Source organism: Tyto alba, unplaced genomic scaffold (assembly GCF_018691265.1).
Source record: "Tyto alba isolate M040663 unplaced genomic scaffold, T.alba_DEE_v4.0 Super-Scaffold_2, whole genome shotgun sequence".
NCBI lineage: Eukaryota > Metazoa > Chordata > Aves > Strigiformes > Tytonidae > Tyto > Tyto alba.
Window position 1 is genome coordinate 89,168,856 of NW_024881282.1, and position 21,447 is coordinate 89,190,302.

The window sequence follows — 21,447 nt, forward strand, 5'->3', positions numbered from 1 at the left end:
TTCCCAAACGGCCCCTTCGCTTCCCGCACGCGGCGCCTCTCCCGTTTCCCCCTTTTCCACCCCAAAACACGTGAAGGAAAGTTTGTGCTCACGCTTAGTGCGGCCAGTCCCCCGCTTCCCCAGCACAGCATCCCCCCAAAGGGGACAGCGCCTTTTTGACAAAATTTGAGCTTTTTGGTTTTGCATTCAAGAGCTGTTCTGTTGTTTTATTTTTTTTTTTTTTTTTTTTTTTCTGATTTTAATCCTCACCGCTACCCCGTCTCCACCCTTTTCCTTGAAGCCACGCAGGAATTCCCCCGGCTGCCCGCTGGTTTGAACGGCCCCGTGGATCAGCATCGCGGCGAAGAGGAGCGAGCCGGGGTGGAAGCGTGTACGCAGCGGCCGCGGCAAAGCTGCTTACATACCTTGGGGCCACCGGAGCGGATTAGGCACCCGCGGGTCTTAAAGCATCTTAATTTGATCGTAGGGTTGCATCCTCCGCATCTACCGGGACGTGAAACGCCGAGGGGAGCGCGGCGGGAGGCGAGGAAGAAGCGGGCAAAGCTCCATCACGCCGCTGCGGTGGCTCGGACGGGAAGCGGAGCGGGCGCTTTTAAAAATGGTTTTAATATTTGGAGGAGCAAAGCGTGGAGGGGTGAACGTGGCTCCAGGGGGGTGGGATCTGCCGGTCCTGAGGCGTCAGAGAACGGTGCTCATGGACGGAGCGGGTGTTCCCTGCTGGGCTTGCACCAAGCTCCTTCAAACCCAGGTCAGTTACAAAATGAAATCATAAAAATCTTCATTTAAGGGGTGTTTAATCTTCCTTTAAGTGTTAGTGAAGGTCAGGCAGCGCTGAGAGGTCAGTGAGAGAGCACACGAGGACTGAGCAACATCAAGAGCGCAGCGGTGACGTTCTCCAGGAGCTAGGGACAAACCTTTCCGCGCCCAGATGCGCAGAAATGGGTGGCAGCATCGGGCCCTTCGGGGATGCCCAGGTTTTGGGGTCCAAGCAGCAGGCACGAGGTTTTCTACCTCCTCTCCATCGTGGGTGAGCATCAGGCAAGCGGCGATCGGCACGAGCCACCGCCACAGATCTCCGTTGGAGAAGTCAGCGACGCGTGAACAGCGTGGGGTGGGATGGAGCAACTCGGTGGCAGTTGAGGTTGGCTTGGAGGAACAGAGCGACATCCGTAGGGACGTACCCACAGTGGAAATGTTGAGACTGGTGTGGGCATAGGTTGAGTGGGAATTTCTGGCTGTGGGAGCAGCAGAAGAGATGGCAAAACAGTTGGTGGTGAGGCACCTGTGGGCTCTCAAGCTCTTGGCTCACGTCTACCACCAGGACACCAGGGTTGAGAGACAACAGCCAGAGAGTGAATCCTCGTAACTCACTGAGAAGGGGAACAGGATAGACTGGAAAATCACCAGCAGCTCCCAAGAAGTACAAAAGGGCACATCCGATGCCGATACACAGTCACCAACCTAAGAAAATCCTGGGAGCCACGATGAGGACAAAATAGCTGCAGTCTGTCCTCAGTGTCATGGTAAGAAAACCCAGCTAGACCACTCAGGTACACGCATCTCGGTGCTTGTGAGTTTGGAGGGGTGTGATGGAGCGACCGCCAGAATAAAATCAGTATTATTTAAAACTTTCCCTTCCAGGAAGGTCTCCCAGCCATGCAACATTATTTCCTACCTATCCACACGCTTCTACTTAGCATCTCAGCCACGTCCTACAAGACGAAGGCATCGGGTCTTCTCCTCCAAGGCTGCAGGAGCAGGAGTGGTTTGCGGGACCCCTGGCAAGCGCCGGCGCTGAGGATGGAAGAGGTGACATAACAGGAGAGCGTCGAAGCCGCGCGCCGGCCGCCGGGCTGGGCTCCAAGCTGCCTTCAGCGCCGCGTGGCACGGAGCCCGGCTCTTGGGCTTCCTCCCCGGGGAGCAGGCGCTCACGGGGGTCTGCAGGCAGGCTGTCTAGCGCTGCCGAGCTCTTCCCGGCGTTTTGCAGGGACGCAAAGGGGTCCCGACCCCTCGCTCCTACTTTGCGGCGAGTAAGCAACCCCTACAACAGCGAGGGAGACAGCAAGGGCTCTTCTCCCAGCTAATTTTGCAGTCAGAAAGATGAATCCACGTTCCTTTTCTAACGCCCTTTTGTACCTGATCATCTGCGATAACAGCCAGTTTGTTTCTGTGCATCTTTTTGTTGCCTGAAGGGCAGATTTAAAAGAAGGGTAAATAAAAGACAGTGCTGGAAACGTGCCGTTACGCGCAGTGCCTGAGCTCCCCGTCCCAGGGGGACGGGCCCTCTGCTACTGTCCAGAAGTCTTTGGAAATCACAAAGCACTCTCAAAATAATGCAGATTTCCTTTTGCCTTTTCAAGGTGTTTGCCACAGCCAGGAGAGCTACAGACAGACATTTGAAAACTTGCTTTCTCACAAAAGCTCAGACTCGCAAGCAATCTGAGCTCGTTAGCAGGGATATTGGGAGGAAACAGCTGTTTCATGGTTTGCTAAAATCATGAAAAGTGGGAATAAAGCAGCCCCTCGCATTTACGGGGTTGCAGTACTGCCGTTTTCTGTTCTGAGGGCAGGACCAGATTTCTGGAAGGATTACGAATCTTTAGAGGAAAAAAGCCACTTGCTCACTGGCTCAGGGGCTGATACACCTCCCACCACCCTGCACCATCAGCACCTTCCAGCATGAATTTGTTTTTCCTCCCTGGTGGAGAAGAATCTTCTTCACAGATTGAGAAACAAGACAGGGGAAGACTGGCAAAACACAGGTCTTTGCAGGCGTGTTTGGAAGAGTCTTAAGATGATGTCAAGCCCCGCTCCTGCCCCTCGTGCAAGCTATCAGCCCCCTCACACAGCCCCCCAAATTATTTTTGTAAGCACACTGCCTCTCCTCGAGCAGCACAAGCCAACAGAGGCCCTAACCCTGCTGTTTAACTTGAGGAGCGTGGCACTGTTGTCGCTCTGGCTTAGGATCATCATGACAAATTCTGCTCTATGGACCGCGGGGTGGAAATTTTTCACTCAAAAAGAACTCGGCATCGTCTTAAACCCTACCCAGGAGCACGTGGGTCACGCGTCAACCCATGGCATGAACACCACAGCTTGGGCAGAGCAAAACCTAGCTCGCTCGCTCAGTCATAGGCCTGATTTGCCAAAACTGCAGAATCCCGTTGGTTTTTACGTTCTGACATTACATACAGACAGGGGAGCGCCATGTTTCTATGCAAAACCAAATTTCTAATTCCAGATGCCTCCAAATAAACCAAACAGCTACAGTAGCTCTTACCTTTATGTGTATTTCAGACTGTTAGAGACTTATTGGCTACCTGAAATATGAAGCCATTTCCCCATACACTTCAAAAAGCAGATTTTTTTTTTTTTTTTTTTTTCAAGTTCATCAGTGGTGAGAAGTTCCAAGCAAGACTGTCTGGAATAACAAATAGCTCTTTTTCAGTCTGACCCAAAGATCCTCGATGTCGTCACAAGGTTGATGTCTTGCTATTGATTTCAGCAGGCTTTGGGCTCAGGCTTGGGCCACAAAAAGGATGTAAGAAGTTGATGCAGCTTGAAGGCTCCCTGCACTTGTCCTCTGCAGCTGAAACCTGATGAAGGAAGAGTCACCAGGGGCTCACTTACACAGCACTGCACTCAGTCTCTCTCGGGCCACCCGAAGAGGTGGCCACTTAAAGCAACTTAAGAGTTTAGTGGAGAGCAGGTCCATTAAAGGCTATAAAAATTAATGATCCAGGTGTATCTTCTCCTTCTGGAGGTCCGCTGTATGGAAACATCCCAGCAAGAGCTAGGCAGGCTCCAGCCAATTGAAGCCATGCAGGTCCCCAGAGGTCATCCAGCGGTGGCCCACGGGCACCTTCCTTGGACGGTTATACCTCAGGGACCTGCGGCCCCAGCTCTTTGGATGTGCTGGGTGCTGCAGAAGAAGAGGTGAAGTTCAGCCCTGAAATTTGGAACTGAAAGAAGAACAGCCGTAAATTTACAACGATGGGGTCAGTACAGGAATGCAACAGCCAATAGACCCATTCTCTTTTTGAGATAATCCTATTTAAAACATGCTTTTCCTGTCCATTATCTTTTTAAGATAATCCTACTTCAAATACATTTTCTCCCAAACAGACTTCCCAAGTATCAAGCTTGGTTTCTCTGCTCAACCCTTGTGCAAAACCCCCGTAATTTTAAACAGGTGTTTGCCTAAATCTGAATAGTTATTAAGCGATAAGTAAAGTACCACACTGAAATGAAACGCGTTTCTCTTTTTCCCAGTTGCTCTCACGCGCTGACGTTCGTTTCCTGGAAAACCTGGATGACATCTGGCTTCCTCGCGAGCTGCTGCGCCAGCGTGCCCGTGCCATCCGGGGCATCCCGCAGCCCAGCGTGGAGCAGGATCCGTGCGGCGTCCGCCTGCTGCCCAGCGCACGCAGCGTGCAGGGCTGGAGGGGGGGGAAATGGAGACAAAATGTCGAGATAAGAGCTGAGATTGCCCAGTGGGTTCGGTCTCAGCCCGCATATCAGATGAAAACATCAGATTCCCAGCGAAGGAAACACACCGAGGGGGGAAAGGATGGATGGCTTTTCCCAGTTGCAACACGTGATGGCACAGCGGGGCTCAGCAGCAGCAATGGGATGACTAAACGTGCACGAGCAGGGCACGCATCCTCTTCCTCACCCAGCCACGCTGGTAGAAAAGCGATCAGCCTGGCTTACCCCAGCTATTACCCCCGCTTCCCCCCCTCACAGATTACTAGTCCCTCCAATCCATCAAGCGGTACTAACGTGGCTGAGCCAAAGCGAACCAGGTTTGGGAGCATTTAAGCCAACTTGGTTCATTCTGACTGAGTTGTGGGCAGAGGGTACTCACAGCAGGAGGCTGTGGGACAGAGCAGAAGGCCTCTGGGCTTCTTACTGCTCTGCGTTTGGGGTTGATTTAATAGTGATGGGTAAAAGAGGGGCTTGAAACTACTCTGGATGTGACCGGGATCCTTTGTGGGCTGGGGGTCCCTGCCAGCTCATGCTAGGATCAGGAAATAAGTGAGAAAGGTTTCCACGTGCTGTGTACAGCAAAGAGCATCCCATAGGAAGAGGCTGAAAAACTCCAGCCCAAGCCCCAGCTCGTCCCACAGACCTGTCTGACAGCTAGCACGCTGATCCAGCGTGGCTCCAGCACAGTTAGGCAGTGCTGTTACGCTTGGTTTGTGTAGCAGGGTGAGTCAGCCTTGACCTCCTGGCCTAATCCTGCCCAGGAGCGAGTATCTTTTACGCCGAGGGTCGTTAGCTCCTGCTGCAGGCTGATGTTGATCATGGGGCATCCTGATCGCCACGGATAATCCACGCAGGACACTTTGCAAGAGCAGAGGCTGGGTGAGAAGCTCCCCGGGACGCAGTGACGCTAAGGCAGCGAAGGTGCTGGGGAACGGGGCAGGCGCAACGAGCCACCACAAAAGTCCCAGGGTTGGTCAAGTTCTGCAAAGCTCAAATTTACTCACTGGGGGAGGGTGGAGGAAGAGCTGCTCGGCGCTGAAGCGTGTTATTAAGCCAACCTTAAGACTGGGTAAGTTGCCAATTTTGGCAATGGCTGAAACCATTTATATAGACTTTTTTTTTTTTGAGAGATGCTGATGCAAGAGATGCCTCAGACTCTCACACAGGGAATGCCAACTTACTGGCATTACTATAGCAACTATATTTACGTTCAAGCTCTCTGTTGTTATTTGCTCATAAACCATTTCTAGGTAGTTTGCTAAGGAATTGAGGAATTAAGACCTTGTGCACTCATTGTATTTCTCTGCCCACCCTAACCGTTTCAAACTGGCTAATTTCAACCAAATTTGATGGCGAGGCAGCCGTAGCAAAGAGACTAAGCTCCTGAATGTCTCAAGCAAAATAAGCAGCTGGGTAAAGAGAAACACCAATTAGCATCTCTGTTCTTCCCCCAAGGGAAAGGCCCCAGTGCAGGCTCAGACACACCATTAGACATCAAAGTCCAGCAGGAAGAGAGCCAGTGAATGAAAGCTGAAAAAAAAAAAAAAAAAAGAAAGAAAAAAGCAACAAAAACCCAGGCTTCACATGTCACGCTGCTCCAAGATCCATTTGCAAACATGCATCTGGCATCTCCTTGCATGCTCGGCTGAGCAGACGCAGCGTGAGCTGCTTTGGAGGCTGGGCTCCTGTTACTAAAGCGCGCTTTCACTGTCAAACAGAGGGTGAACAAATCGCTCGGCAGCCTTACCGGAACGGCTCTTCCCATCCTTTGCGTGGACGTCAGCTCCAAGGGACAGCAGGGTCTGGATGGTGCGCGTGTGTCCTTCCTGTAGCAGTGAGCACAGGCGAATGGGTTATTGATTCAGAACCAGCTCTGCATAATTTCTCACCTTTGCATTCAGCGGAAATAACACCGGCCTGAAAAGAAAAGAGGCTGCAAGCAATCTGTCCCTAACACACAGCACCTGGAAGGGCACAGACGCAGATTCACTCTTTCATGGTCAAATCTGGGGGTAGCAAGAGCTGCTTCAGGTTCCAGAGGACCTTACAGCAGCTGGAAATGAGGGTCAGCTGCCCGTGGCAGTGTAGATTGGGTTCATTAGCCAGGGATTGCACAGCAGACACACCATGTTACCCCAGGGGAACTAGCCAGAGAGATGCCACCGAGCACCTTTTCCAGCCCTTGTGCCAGCAGCCCCTGAGAGGACTTGGAGCTTGGCCCTCTGTCAGTGTGTCTGCACACCTTGCGTGTTCCTGGCAGGATTTTTGATCCCGAGGCTGAAAAAGCAGCGAGAGGCATCCCAAGAGCATAATTCTCTCTGCGAACACTCAACACAGTGTTTTAAAAATCAAAATTAAGGCCAATAGCGCTTCAAATCACGCGACAGTGCCGAGCTGTCTCCGGTGGAGGTGGTGGCACAGCCGAAGACCGAGAGTGGTGTGTCGGCAGGGCAGGTTGTGACAGACACACAACCCAGTCCAGATCCAGGCAGGCAGATCAGCTCTTAGACAAGTGGAGATCCCATATGATCTTCCCGATCACCATCAATAGATCCCCCTTGTGCAGCCAGGTGTGAGGAATTTGGGGGACTGGCTCCCCGCGCAGCTTTGCCTTTGCTGGTGGCTGTGGAGGAGTTAATGCACAAATGACCTCTGGCAACTGGGTGACACAACCTAAAGATGTTTCTTAAGAACAAATTAGCGTGCTAATTTGTCAACCAATCTTGCCTTTGCCTCTCCAGTCCTCGCCTCCAATCAAGTAACTCAATTAAATTGCTTTTAACTTCAGCTGGCCACAGAGCTGGAGGATCCCTGACTTACCTTTCATAATTGGCAGCTGGCTGTTTGTTAAAAGGACTAAACGTCAGCAAAAAGCCGTGTTTTCCCACACTGTAAATCCACTTCAAGTACCACAGGGATCTAGAATTGCTCTTCCTGAGGTGTATTTCAGCTCAGAGAGCAGAACCTACTGCTGAGGTGGACTACTGCGCATCTGCCTGCTGCATTTCCTAAAGGATTACTCCAGTATTTGTAATGCCCTGTGAGAAGACGCAGAACACCACGCTTACACACTGTCACGACGCACAGCGTCCTCTATCTTTCCTCTGCTGGTAGCCAGTTTTAAACGCTGCAGGGTAAAAAGCAATACAGCCCCCCCCACCCCTCCTCTCTGCACAAGCTTCTCCGTAAATAAATCCTCTCTCCCTAAATAACACGCCTGATTTCGTAATTACTTCTTCAGTGCAATGAATTAGTCTTTGTCGTGTGGCATGAGAATGGAAGGCTCTTATTTTTATCCCCACCACCCACTCTTTTCCCCCATTATCGTACGACTCGGTAGCATCTTCCCCCCTGCTCAAGACTCCCATTTCCCTGCTGCGTGTACACCCCCTCTCAGAGGCAAAGACAGCAAGCCAGGAACTGCTTTAGCTGCCACAGTCTTGGCAGCAGATTGAGTTGAAAGCGTAATTTGATTTTCATGTATTCATAAATGCAAAGTAATAAGAAAAGAAGAAAAAAAAAAAAAACAAAAAACCAAAAACACAAACCCACCAGCCAAACAAATGATGCTGTAAATATAAAGTGACACTGAGCCTCAAGAAGGAAGAGAAACCCATCAAATTGCTCCACAACCAGCCGCTCGCCAAGACAGAGCTGGGATCTTCTCCAAGGCACATTATATTCCCCAATAGCCTTGCTGTTAAACGTACCCTTGGCAACCGAAAGGGCTTTCAACATGGTTTCTCAGAGCATGAGGAAGGGAAGCTGGGAGAAAGGCCTCCTTTGTGGGAGCCAGCAAATGCCACGGCTGGGTCCTGCTGGAGAATACTGTTGCCAGCATTCCCAGTAAGTGTCATTGATGCTTTTGTAGGAGCGAGGCACTGGGATGCTGTTTCGTTCCCTCTACAAGTCTAGACCGGGCTTTGAGTGCTGCATGTTAAAGCTCAGGAGGTTTAACAAGCAGGGATCTGAGCAGGGACCTTCCCTTGCCACCGGCTGCCAGCATACTGCACCCTGTGGTGCCACAGCACGAAGCAGAAGGGAGGCAGCAGGGTCCCAGGAGGGGATCCTGGTGAGCAGTGAGGCTTTTGGGATCTGCTCCGCGCTCCCAGGGAGCGTTGCAGGACCCAGAGCCCACCAGTGCAAGCCCCGCTTCCCGGCGTGAGATGGGAGTTGGAGAAAGTTCAGATGACTCCGCTTGGAATTCAAAACAGCTCCTGTGTGAAGGACACAGATAAGCGCCTAGGAGCTCCCTCCGCCTTTCCACCTCTCCTTTCTCACATCTGGCCATGGGCAGGCCAAAATCGAGGGACAAACAGTTGCTGTTTCACAGCTTCTTCTGTCTAGTGAGCTGCTGACATGGAAAGTGGCTAATGACCCACTGGGACCCAAGCCACCAGGGCTGGAGAAAGACAGAGAAAGAAATCTGAGCAGCATTTCATCCATGTCTCCTCTGCCACGCAAGTGAGAAAACACCAGTGAAGAACTGTCACAGCTCACAAATTGTTGGTACCGACAGCTCCAAGTAACTAGCAAGGTGGATTCCCTTCAGGAATTGCACTTTGGTCTAAAGGCAGCAGAGTAGAAGAGTAATGCTCTGCAGAGGTGTGGGTCAAGTCCTGTCCACAGCACGGCCAACTGGATGGGTGGCAAAGGAGCTGTGCCCTCTCGCCTCTGCTCCTGCACGATCCCACTCAGCCACACGCCAGGCAGGAGGGTTTACTAAGCCACAGCACAGGCAGCGGTGTGGGCAGGAGGGTGGTGAACAGAGCAACTCGTGCACACCACCACTCTGCAGACAGTTGGACACACTTAATGAGGGTCTAAAAACCATTAAACAGGGTATGGGACTGGTCAGGAGCAGATAGACAGTGACAGAGGATGAGCTAGGAATGTAAATCCTCCGTCTAAAACAGCGTGTTTTAAATGCCTGCCTGGAGCACACCAACTGGCAAAGACTTTGTAGAGGAAGCCTGGGAAAGGGAACAAACCTTGGCTGCGTAGTGCAGCGCCGTGAGCTGGAGGGCCGACACTCTTTCGTTGACATCGACCCCCAGCTCGGAGACGAGGAACTGGATGGATTCATCCTGGGCTGTGAGGGCTGCCCGGTGCAGAGGTTGAGCGCCCAGCGCGTCCAAGGCTGAAGGACAGGCCTGGAATGGGGAGGAGGGAAAGGGAAAAACAATGAACAGCCTGGCCAAAGCTTCAAGGACAACCATCAGCCCAAGCCAAATGCCGTCTGCCTGCCACGGGGACGGCAGTGAACACGTAGGGTGTATGAGCAGGACTAGTGCAGTTGGTAGCACTGTGATTTGCAGATCAGAGCCAGCTGTCTGCTGAGCTTTTTAAGTGATAAGCAAAACTAATGCCAAAAAAAGAACCACCAAGCCCCCTCTGTCTTCAGCTGAAGCACATATGATGGGTTTCAACTCTTTAAAGCAGCAAGAAACAACCCAGCTCCAACTTTTGTGCTGGTGGAGAACCTGGACGCAGGTAGAGGGAGGGAGATGGGCGGATGACCCGATGAGGTCTCTTCTGTGAGTTTCTGAACGCGAACCGCAAAGACGTTAAAATAAGAAGGGAAACAGAAGTAACACACAATGCACTCATCTTAAAGAGTACAATCCAGCCTCCTGAAGTCTAGTGGGCCTGACTCATGGTTTTATAAAACCTAGAAGGTAGTAACACCGCCATTAGAGTTTCCAGTGCTGCTTTATGGCAGCAAGCCAAGGCACCACAACGAGGAAATTAAATCAGCTATTCCATCTTCATTGCCTGAAATGTGAGACTGAAAACATAAGCAAACTTCACAAATGTTTTATCCTGCAAGGACCAGATGAGCGAAGACAGGCACATGAATGTCTCCTGAAGTCAACAAGTACCTACACACTCAAACACAACCTGGGCATCAAACCATCTCTGCTGGCTGAGGCTACGTTTTATGGCTGAGTAAATCCAAAGCTTGTGATCTTGAAAAGTCTGGTACCACATTCCCTGGCCCACTCTGTGCCACGCCGGGTGCTCAGCTGGCCAATTCAACCTGCCAGCGTGGCACAGATTCACTGGTTTTGCCATGCTAGCCTTCTGCCAGGCCAACAAGGTGCACATGGTGTCCAATAACCTCCAGAGCTGGCGGAGGGGAGAGCCAAAGTGAGAGCAAAGTAGGTGAGAAGGGAGGCACAACCCCACTTTGGTGAGAATCAGTCATGAGGTGGGCTCCAACCACCTCGCATCAATTCAGCAGTCAATAAATAACGCAGTGGTTTGGTTCCTGCTACGCACAATCGGCTTTAACGATATCCCTGTTACGCCTTGTATGTTGGAGGAAATTGGAGATTACTGGGAGACAACATGGAAGCAGCAGCTGCTGTGAGAGAGGGAGGCTAGAGATGAGCTGCTGCCAGCGCAGCCAGACGCCTCCATGTTATCCACCCTAAGAGCTGCCACGAGAGTCTCCACGCTGAGCCCTGACACTCCCGAGCGTCGGTCTTGGCTTTGACACAGCTGCCCCCGCAGCGCTGGGCAAGTCCTGTCCCCCTCCTGCCACCACTTTGTGTCTCCATCCCCCTTCACCAGCTACGGGGACATATCCCTGCCCCAGGGGGAGATCTTCACCATGACCTGCGTCCTGGTGGCCTTACTTAGCAAAATCTTGCTCATCCCCAGGGGGAATTTGCCTTTTTTTGCAATTGACTTCTTCATAATTTGGGCATTTGCTTCTTTACAATAGGGGCAGGATGAACGCGTGGATTGCCTGTCCTGGCAGTTCTAGGTCAGGTGCTGGAAGGAGGTGGTGAGGTTTTTGGCACCTACCTGGTGTTTTTCCAGGAGCAGCCGGGCAATGTCGACATGCCCGTTCTGGATAGCATCCATAAAGGGAGTGACTCCACATTTGTCTCTGCTGTCGGGTTTGTACTGGCACCTGGAAGAGAAGACAAAAGCCAGGCAGGAGTTATCGGTGGCTCTAAAAATCCTTACGGCACTAGCTGCTTTGCATTGGTGGGGCAGGAGTCTATCAGCAGATGGGATTGCAAAAAGCCTGCCCATCAACCATGCATAAACCTGTCTTGGTGCACTATGGCCTGGGGTATGGTCTGCTAGGGGATTTCGGGGTCAGAGATCTGGTATTGGGCTGCTGCAGCTCGCTCAGATGCACAAAAGCCAGGGGTCTACACACTGTTTTTATTTCCCTTCCTTGCCCCCCTGAACAGAGGATCTCTGGAAGGGGCAAGGTGTGTACAGGCCTTGCAGTGGCAGAGGGGAAAACCACATCCTCACGTCACAACGCCATATGCAAAAAAATCAAAGCCCACAGGTCTCGCTCAGATTAAAGCTCCATTGAAATGAGAGAAGACCGAATTAAAATTGAAAGCCTGGCTCAAATCACAGGGCTATGTTTATGCTGGGCCAAGCATGGACAGGAATTAACAAGGCTGGGATGGGCTGGCTAACAGGAGCTGCGGCTAGCGGCAGCTGCGATGCTCAGGGAAAGCTGCTCCAGCTCTGGCAGCGGGCAGTACCGGTTAGGAAGGTAACAGGGTCAGGATGACTGGGCACAGGCTGATTTAAAGCCACTTCACAGCAGAGCCACAGCCTGACAATAAAGCCTGGAGGCTAAGTCCAGCCTAGAGGAGCTGCACCCAGAACCAAGCTTTCAGAAAACAGTTTTGTTGTTAACATAAGCCTCGGACACATCGGAAGCCACAGGAATGAATCAGCACAGAAAAAGAGCCGAGTTATATAACCAGGGTTTATGTCATAGTGAAGTCAGAGCCCGTCGGAGCGTCCTTGTCTCAAAGGCCCCTTAACCAGCTGTAAAAAACCTGGAGGAAACGGAGACGGCCTCGGGATCGCACGCAGGGCAGCTGTGCAACCCGGCTTCCCGACCGGCATAAACACCCTTTGTGTCCGGGCGGTGAATGGGAGGCGGGGGAGAACGGGGAGGCAGAGGCAGTGCTGGGAGGAAGCTGGCTTACCGCTCCAGGAGCAGCTCCACAGCGTCAAAACAGCCGTGCATTGCTAGGAGAGAGAGGAGGAAATGCACGGTTAATTCATGTTTTCATGCCACCATCCGCCTACAGTGAAACATAATCAGGTTTCTGACCCTTTTGGCTTATTCATGATGAAGGAAGGGGTTCCAAATTAAATCCAATGCTTTTTATTTATTTATTTAGTAATTAAAGCATTGTCTCCAGATCTCAAGTCTTCCCTTTCCCTGATCCTATAGGAAAACACCAGATAAAACAGGGAAAAGGCAGGCATATAAGGCACCGTCTGCCTCTACCTGCAGAGTACATGCGTGAGAGCATACATGCAATTAAGCTGACACAAAGATCTTTTCTTGCAAGTATTTGTTAATCCCCGAAATGAAATCTGTGAGAAGCACAAGGAACACAAAGCAGGGAACTGGTGAATAGCTGGATGGTGTTTCCACCCCTCCTCAGCCACTCAAACTACCCATCACTCCCATCTCATCATCCTAATGAAGCATCTTCACCCAGACAGAGGGAAAAACAACAACAGTGGGGGAGGATTTGAACACCATGCACTGAAATATTCTAGTTTTTTAAAACACATTGTGGTACAGCAATATAAGGACAGCCTTGATCTGTCCTTTTTTTTTTTTTTTTTTTTTTTTTGGCAGGTCATTTTGCAAAACAAATGTAATACATTAAAGAAAAAAAAAAAAATCAGACCAAGCCTGGAGCTGCTACATCAGGCTATTTTCTCTGTGCGATGGGAGAAAGGCTCCTGACAAATGTGTGTTACCAGCAATAACCTTCAGACGCAGCTGCACAATAGATGCTCTTTAAAAGCCCAACAAGGCGCTCCCATCCTCCCAGACCTTGGCCATTTGCTCCTGCTCCCTGCCCATTTATCACCCCTTCACCTGACCTGATGTAAATACGGGCAGAGCCACACTCTTAGAAGGATTTTTGAAATGGAGGCTTTAAAAAACCCAAGCTATGTGAAGAAAAAACACCCCAAGCAACATGATTATATCCTTTAGCAGCAACAGAGACACAAGCAAGCTGCAGCGCTCAGACCCACTGTTGCACTACACTTCCTCTAATTACATCTCCCCCACTCTCTTGCCTCAGGCTACAGATATATGAAGCAGCAAAGCTTAAGGAATCAACACAAAAAAAATTGCATAGGGGCAGAAAATTACCCATCATCTATCCAGGGCTAACTGTGCCAGGAAGCCAGCTGGACTGGTCACGGGTTAATGTGCTCATATCCACACCCTTGGGATGTAAATTCATCGAGACAGTGGTTCATCTTGACATGATTTCCCCCTGCAGCTCCAGCATCATCTCTGGCCCCTCACCCGTGCCCCTGCCTCAGGAGCTGTGCCTGTGTCAGTGGGCTATGCGGTGGTGGGTGTGGGGATGCTGGCACCAGCACCCACCCAGCAGCAGCCTGGGTTAAAATTATGTTGGGGGAAAAGGTGGTTTAAGCAGCTCCAGCTCTTCCCACTGCCCCGTCACTCCCACACCAGCTGCTGCTCTGCCAATGTGTGGTCCAGGGTCTAACCTGGATCAGTAAACCGACCAGAAATCAACCCAAATCATGGGTTGATGGCTTTGCCATGCTGAAAGTCAAACATAGGAGGTGACACAGAGGTGGAGACACCTCTGTGACACAGAGGTGGAGACACCTCTGTGAAGCAGTGAAAACTGGGAGCTGGATCCCACCGTCACTATCTGCACCCAAGCACGACGAGGCAGGGAGGAGACTTTAAGCTCAAGGTCAAAACCACCCCTTTTCCTCAGAACAGTCCTCACCCCACTCCTGACATTGTCCCCAGACCCTCAATCCCCAGATCCCAACCCACCATCCACCTCCCTGTGGGAAGAGGGCTGCAAGGGGGCTGCGAGCCCCGCCTGCTAGCCCAGGCACAGAAACACAAATCCTGGGATTGAGCAGGGACAAGACAAAGCACAAATAAATGAGGATTAGCCATTTCTCATTTCAGGCAACCCGCTCCTCGCCGCCCAGCCTGAAACATCAAACAACTCAGCTGCTATTTTTCATTCCCAGGTCAAGCACAAGGACTAAGGCACAGCCAATGCCCCTGGGCTGGGACTGTCACTGCTGATGAGCACAGTGTGGTGGACAGGCGGCTACTGAGGGGCCAGAGAAGTAACAGCGATGACAGCCAAGGAGCAACACACCCGACAGATTAATTACAGCACAGCAGGGGTCTTCTCGCAATACCTCGGGTCTTGCCAGAGAGTCAATCCCTATTAAATTGTTTGAGAAATGAGTTTAGGTAGCCAGAGTTTTGAGCGGTGGCTCCTCGCGCTCATCTCTCCTGTGGAGACACTGCCAAGCACTGGGACATTCAGCCTAATCCCCGCTCAGGGACGGGGCACGTTTCAGATTCAGGTCAGCCATCGCCCCCCCCAGCCCTGAGCCTGCCCCACAGCATCACCCTGACTTCACCATCCACTCTCACTGCATCTCCTGAGGGCAGAGTTAAGGGGATTTAAGCTCTGGGAAGACCCAAGCTTTATCTGCACTGCCTAGCTTACACAGGTCTGTGGGTAAACAGACCTGATACTTTGTGAGGGGCAATGAGACATGGTGGGACAAACTTTATTCTGCACTAAAAGATTTTTGGGCCTTTCAACTTACTAAGACTCGGAGAACTTAACTGAGGCACACCTTCTGAATCATTCATAAATTAAGATGAATCACTCCCTCTCAAGGATGAAAGAGTCAGAAAGCCAGAAACCAAATCCAAACCGCCTGTGGGTCTCTGTTCAGCTAACTGTGCCCTTCTGCTCCCCACCACACCTGGTGACGTCTATAGTTCTTCAAACCAGTTCACTTCCTTTCTTTGTCCTTTTAAACCAACGAAAGGGGCAGAGATGTGGAATCAGACATGGTGAACTCCAAACGTAACAAGAGCCCCAGTGTATTCCCAGCAGAGACTGTCCTTCCCCTTTGCAGAAAGGCACTCTGGATTTGTCACCACTAGATACTACCTTCTCAAGAGCAACGTGAGAATACCAAAACCTGCGATGCTACTTCTGGAAGTTATGCCTAGAGACCCTACAGCTCTTCAGATTTGCCATAATGACCTAACCCACCAAGAATTCAGACAAAAAAGTATAATTTCGACAGACATGTCTCTTGTACAAACTGAGGACAAGGCTATAAACCAAACTGGTAAAAACGTCTATCAACAGACGCATCCCAAAAGATGCCTCTCAGCAGCTCTGCTGCTTTTAGGACTTTTAAAATGCCAGGATATACTTGGGGCCTTGCAGATTTTCGAAGAGAAATTCGCAGCTTTATAGGCCAGCAAGGAAAAGTGTATTGTAATGTGTTCTGAGCCGTGGGAGCTTAGACCTATCTGTCACAGGGAGGCAGAGATGGAGACAAACACTCTGGACCAAGGAAGCCAAACTCAGTGGGTGGTCACGAGCGCTCCTGGGATGGATCCACCACTCCCAAGAGAACATAACTGTTACACACCACAAAACCACGCTTTGAGTACAAGCAAAATCCAGTGAAATGGGAACTGAGGATCCTCCAAATCTCACAAGCTCAGCCTTTGGCACATCACTAAGAAATATTAAGCCTAATTCTTGCTGTTTATTTATCTGAAAACAACTGTCTGTTGTGAGGTGAAACCCTGCAGAGATGCAGCAGAGCACTGTCAGCAGACAGAAGTTCAGAGAGGTGAGCTCCCACTAACATCCACCACTGGCCTCTTTTAATTTAATTTCAGTAACTTAATATTTAACTCTTTCCCTGTTGTTTTGCATCAAGGTAAGTGACACTTTGCTTCTCCAAACTAAACGTTAGATGAAACAGCAGCCCTTTTCTGTTCTCTGCTGCCACCACAGCCCACTCTTCCAACCCACCTGGTGGCACTGGGACCCTTTTTTACCTGCTGTGTGCAGAGGTGTTCTCTTTATTGTGCTCTCTGTGTCCCAGCTGCTCGGGGACACGTCCAGCAGGTACTGGAGGACATGGGGATGGCCCTCCCGGCTCGCGATGTGGAAGCAATTCCAGCCATCCTTATTCTTCAGCAATGGGTTGGCTCCATGCTCCACGAGAGCTTTGATCACCTCCAGGTTTTGTCTGGTGCAAGCCATCATTAGGGGAGTCCTGAAAGAAAGAGGAGACAAACATAATAACAAGAGAGACAGTGCCTGATGAACCTGATGGCTTTTGTTCTAATGTCTGAGCTCGAAGCATGATTTAAAGTTGTCTCTAGCATCAACTGGCCTGTCTAATAAATCACAGTAGCTCAGTGCCAGCTGCGGTGAGCTAGCCAGAAGGAAAACATGGCCTAAAACCACGCTGAGGTAGTACAAAACTTTGCTGGCTAAAGGCAAAGACCTTCTCCAAGCCTGAGGCTGAATTTATCATCTCACCTGGATGTGGATGCTTTGACTGAGGGTCACCACGCGCTGCATGTGGAGCCGTGAGATTTTACAACACTGCTTTTTCACGCAAGTAACACGGGGGTCTGGGCTTCTGGGGACTCCTGATAGAGCTGTTGGTATATCAGTGTTTCTAACCCGAGCCAGGCAGCTGTGGCTGCAGGCAGCAAACCACAGGCAACTCCACATCTCCTGGCAGTAGAGCATGAGTGTACCAGCAAATGCCACTCTGGAACATTACTGATGCAGCTAGCCTGAAAAATGAACCTTTTTAGTTTTGTCTTGTTCTGCATGTCTGGGGGCAACCTTTGATATTTAAAAGCATAAAATGTTCCAGTGGTAAAGACAGATAAGGACAGGAAGAAAGTGCTGAGAAAGGAGATAAAATCTCCAGTGATGGAGATTTTTAAGAAGAGATTAGACACACGTCTGCTAGGGTAGAGCTGAGCCTGGGTCTCCATGTTTTCTGCTGCTTCGTTTCTGTACAGTGCCTCAGATGAGCGTATATTTTCAATGCAAATGAGACTTTGTCCGAGGGCTGGGACATGCACTAGCAAGCACGTAGCTCTGCATTTTTAAACCGTGGATGGAAGGATACTGCAAGCCTATCACACAAAACCAGGCTCGCACACGCGCCTGCACACAGCTCGTGAGAACTCAGCCTCCCTCTGCTCCCCCTGATGTCAGCAAGACGCTGGCACAGCCTTGAATTAGGAGGACTGGGACGTTGCCTTTGTATTTGTGTTAGCTCAGCTTCAAAACAACCTCCTCTAGCTTTAATACGTGGGCTAGGGAGAATCTCGGCTTTCTTTTGCAAGGTGAGACACAGAAATCTCCCTCCCCAAAAAGAGAATTTGACATTCATCAGGCCTGCTGCTTGTCTGTGGATTAGGCTGTATTTTTTATTCCCAATTCTCATTCCCTCACCATTTGCTTATGTGTTACCCACATGGCACACAAACAAAAGCCCTGAAGAAACCAGCTGTTACTTGAGTTGTCGAGACTGTTGATATTATATCAGTAGCAAATATGATTTAAGAGGTTCTGTTTGCTAGGGGAGAAACAAACTTACTTTTTATCTTCTTATTTCAGAAGACTGGGACACAAAAATGTGAATCAGGATCACTGATTCCCATCAACCAGGGGAGTGGGGAAGAATGAATAGCTGTGGAAGAAAGCTTTTAAATTGGATCTGATACTGAAGCAGTAATTTACAACTTCTATGATAAACAGGGGAAAATCAGTAATAGGGCTGAAATTTCACCCAGAAAGCCAACAGTACCGTGGGCTGCATCCAGAGCAGGGGGGGCAGCAGGGCCAGGGAGGGGATTCTCCCCCTCTGCTCCGCTCTGGGGAGACCCCCCTGCAGTGCTGGGGCCAGCTCGGGGGCCCCCAACAGCAGAAGGACACGGAGCTGCTCGAGCGGGGCCAGAGGAGGCCACGAAGGTGCTGGGGGGGCTGGAGCAGCTCCCCTGGGAGGCCGGGCTGAGAGAGTTGGGGGGGTTCAGCCTGGAGAAGAGAAGGCTCCGGGGAGCCCTTCGAGCGGCCTCCCAGGGCTTAAAGGGGGGACAGGAGAGGTGGGGGGGGACTCTGGGTCGGGGGGTGGGGATAGGACGAGGGGTGATGGTTTTACACTGAGAGAGGGCAGATTTAGATGAGATCTAAGGCAGAAATTGTTCCCTGTGCAGGGGGTGAGGCGCTGGCCCAGGATGCCCAGAGCAGCTGTGGCTGCCCCCTCCCTGGAAGGGTTCAAGGCCAGGTTGGACAGGGCTGGGAGCCCCCTGGGCTGGGGGAAGGGGGCCCTGCCCGGGGCAGGGGGGTAGGACTGGGTGATCTTTAAGGTCCTTCCCAACCCCAACCATTCTGTGACTCCATGATTCAAAATGACAGCTCCCGCAATCACACTCCCACCTTCTGCAGCCAAACCCCTTTAAGGTATCGCTTTGACCCACTTCAAAGCAAACCAGCGACCTACCAGTCTGCCTTTTTCAAGCAATCTACGCTCGCGCCTCTCTCCAGGAGGTAGGAAACACACTCCCTGTGGCCCATGGAGGCCGCTTCATGGAGGGGTCTTTTGTAGTCGCTATTGACCACCTCAACATCCATCCCCAGCGACTCTACCAGGTAGGCAAGGACATCCCGGTGCCCGTATCGGGCAGCGTGGTGCAGCAACGTGTCCCCCGAGCGCCCGTAGCGCTGGCTCTGCTCCGCCGGGCCCAGCTCGTCCCGCAGGAGATCCAGCCGTCCCTCCTGCACCAGCCGCAGGAGCGGCCTCGGCCTCTCCCCCTCCGCCATGGCTAGAGATCTGGAAGGGAGAGGCACAAAGCGGGATTATGGTTTCAAGCAGTGTGACTACAACGGCTGCTCCCCGAGTCAGGATAAACAGAAATTACCTCTTCCCTCCAGAAAAACAGAACCCGGCCTCTCCCTCCAGAAAAGCAGAAATTTCGTTTTCTCTCAGCGAATCTACAAACCAGGCTCTCCCTCAGGATAACCAGAAATTTCCCTTCTCCCTCCAGAAAACCAGAAACCAGCCTCCCCCTTCAGGAAAATCCAGAAATTTCTTTCTCCCTCCAGAAAATCAGAAACCAGCCTCCCCCTTCAGGAAAATCCAGACATTTCTTTCTCCCTCCAGAAAACCAGAAACCAGCCCCCCCCCCCCTTCAGGAAAATCCAGAAATTTCCTTATCTCTCCAGAAAACCAGAAACCTGCCTCCCCCTTCAGGAAAATCCAGAAATTTCCTTATCTCTCCAGAAAACCAGAAACCAGCCTCCCCCTTCAGGAAAATCCAGAAATTTCCTTATCCCTCGGGAAAATCCAGAAACCAGCCTCCCTCTTCAGGGAAACCAGAAATTTCCTGTCCCCTTATGAAATCCAGGAACTGGCACTTTCTCCAGAAGAGCAGAAATTACCTTTTCCTGCAGGAACAACAGGAATCAGCCTCTCCCTTGGGAAAAACATAAATTTAATTTCCCCTTGGGAAAATTAGGCACTGGTCTCTCCCTCCAGAAAATAAGAAATTTCCTTTCCCCTAGGAAAACCAGGATCTGACCTTTCCCTCAAGAAAAACAGTAATTCTCTTTCCCCTCAGGAAAACAAGAAATTTCCTTTTCCTTTGGGAAATCCATGAACCAGATGATCCCTCAGGAAAAACAGAAATTTCCCTCAGGAAAATCAGGAATCAGCTTCTGACTCCAGAAAAAAAAAAAAAAACAAACAAACAAAAAAAAACAAAACAAACCAAAACAAAAAAAACAAAACAAAACAAAAAAAAAAAAAAAAACAAAAAACAACGAAACAAAACAAACCAGAAATTCTCTTTCCCCTTCAGAAAATAATTTATTTTTCACTCGGGAAAACTAGAAAATGGCCTCTCACTCAGGAACATCAGAAATTTCCTTCTCCCTTAGGTAATCCCCCAAATTACTTATCCTTCATTAAAACCAAAAATTTCCTCTCCCTTAGGAAAAAGAGAAACATCTCCTTCCCCTCAGGAAAAACAGAAACCAGCATCGCCTTCAGGAAAAACAGAAATTTCCTTTCCCCTCTGGAAAACTAGACACCAGCCTCTCCCTCCAGAACAAGAGAAACTCTGTCTTCTCTTAGGAAAACGAGAAAATTTGTTTTCCTCTGAGGAAAACCGGAAACCTCTTGCTCCCTCAGGAAATCCAGAAATTTCTCTTACCCTCAGGAAAACCTGAAATTTCCTTTTTTCTCTGGAAAATGAGTAATTTCCTTCTCCCTCATGAGAGCCAGAAATCCTCTTTTCTCTTATGAAATTCAGAAAAAAGACCTCTCCTTCAGTAAAACCAGAAATTTCCCCTTCCCTCCAGAAAACCAGAAACAAGCCTCTCCTTCAAGAAAACCGGTAAATTCCTTTTCCCTCCAGAAAATGGGAAATTTCCTTTTCCCTCCGGAAAAGCATAAATTCCCTTTTCCCTCAGCAGTACCAGGAACCCGCCTCTCCCTCAGGCTGGGGACCCGCCACATTCCCCTCCCCTCAGCCCACGCCACGGCGGGTCCCTGCACACGGCATTCCCCGGCGGTTAAAACCCACCCGCGCTCTGCTGGGGCTGCGTGACGTCACGCAGCGGCGTGATGTCACCGCTGAAGTAGGGGGGGGGTTGGGCGGTGACAGTAAAACAAACTCCTCGGCCCTCACAGCGTTGCCCCACCGGTGCGCGGCTGACCCCGGAAGAGCTGCGCCATTGGGCAGCGCTGGGGTCTGCGGGTTCTGTGATTGGTCAGAGGGCGGGGAGGGGCGGGACCGGCCGAAGAGCGGGGTGGTGGTTCGAGCGCGCCTGGAGCGGAGTGAGCATTTGGGGGTGGGGGGGAACCTTCCCCTTAGCAACGGGGGGGCCCTTAGCAACAGGGTGCCCTTGACAACGGGGGGGGCCGAGCAGGGGGCCTCTTGGCTGAGAAGGGGTTGGCAATGAGGGGTCTTTGGCATTTGGGGGGGACCCCTTGCTGTTGGGGGGGGGCTTTGGCAGTGAGGGGGCTTTGGTGTTTCGGGGGGAGGCATTGGGATTTGGGGGGGGGCTTTGGCATTTTGGG

General features: G+C 50.9%; 2 protein-coding genes across 8 annotated transcripts in view; one reads left to right on the forward strand and one right to left on the reverse strand.

Annotated features, from left to right (window-relative positions):
• Positions 1-209: 209 nt before the first annotated feature.
• ANKRD16 (ankyrin repeat domain 16) lies at positions 210-21,072 on the reverse strand. Of its 6 annotated transcripts, XR_006165364.1 has the most exons (10): positions 20,951-21,072; positions 18,868-19,197; positions 16,394-16,614; positions 12,465-12,507; positions 11,302-11,410; positions 9,480-9,641; positions 6,236-6,314; positions 4,238-4,439; positions 3,281-3,962; positions 210-2,186 (listed from the first exon to the last, which is right to left on the reverse strand). XR_006165364.1 is itself a non-coding variant. In XM_032986769.2 (9 exons), the coding sequence occupies exons 2-8, from the start codon at positions 19,185-19,187 to the stop codon at positions 4,279-4,281; spliced, it is 1,095 nt and encodes a 364-aa protein (XP_032842660.1). In that variant the 5' UTR covers positions 19,188-19,197; positions 20,951-21,072; the 3' UTR covers positions 3,271-3,962; positions 4,238-4,278. The 6 variants fall into 6 exon arrangements, 5 of the variants coding, with proteins under 5 accessions (XP_032842660.1, XP_042649067.1, XP_042649068.1 ...); XM_032986769.2 differs by lacking the exon at positions 210-2,186 and having other exon boundaries at positions 3,271-3,962; XM_042793133.1 differs by lacking the exons at positions 210-2,186; positions 20,951-21,072 and adding an exon at positions 20,844-20,946 and having other exon boundaries at positions 3,271-3,962.
• Positions 21,073-21,152: 80 nt separating this feature from the next.
• FBH1 (F-box DNA helicase 1) overlaps positions 21,153-21,447 on the forward strand; it is a 30,661-nt gene continuing 30,366 nt past the window's right edge. Inside the window, exon 1 of one of the 2 annotated variants that reach the window (XM_032986762.2) lies at positions 21,153-21,204. In XM_032986762.2, the coding sequence (XP_032842653.2) occupies position 21,204 (1 nt within the window). In that variant the 5' untranslated portion in view covers positions 21,153-21,203. The remainder of the gene's footprint in view (positions 21,205-21,447) is intronic. The other variant, XM_032986763.2, reaches the window with a different exon arrangement.

Excerpts from the sequence above, each read along its gene's own strand:
- ANKRD16 (XM_032986769.2), bottom strand. The coding sequence starts at position 19,187 with ATGGCGGAGGGGGAGAGGCCGAGGCCGCTCCTGCGGCTGGTGCAGGAG. Across the intron at positions 16,615-18,867 it reads TGCTTGAAAAAGGCAGACTG|GACTCCCCTAATGATGGCTT; the intron begins GTAGGTCGCTGG and ends TCTTTCTTTCAG. Across the intron at positions 11,411-12,464 it reads GTGGAGCTGCTCCTGGAGCG|GTGCCAGTACAAACCCGACA; the intron begins GTAAGCCAGCTT and ends CTTCTCTTCCAG.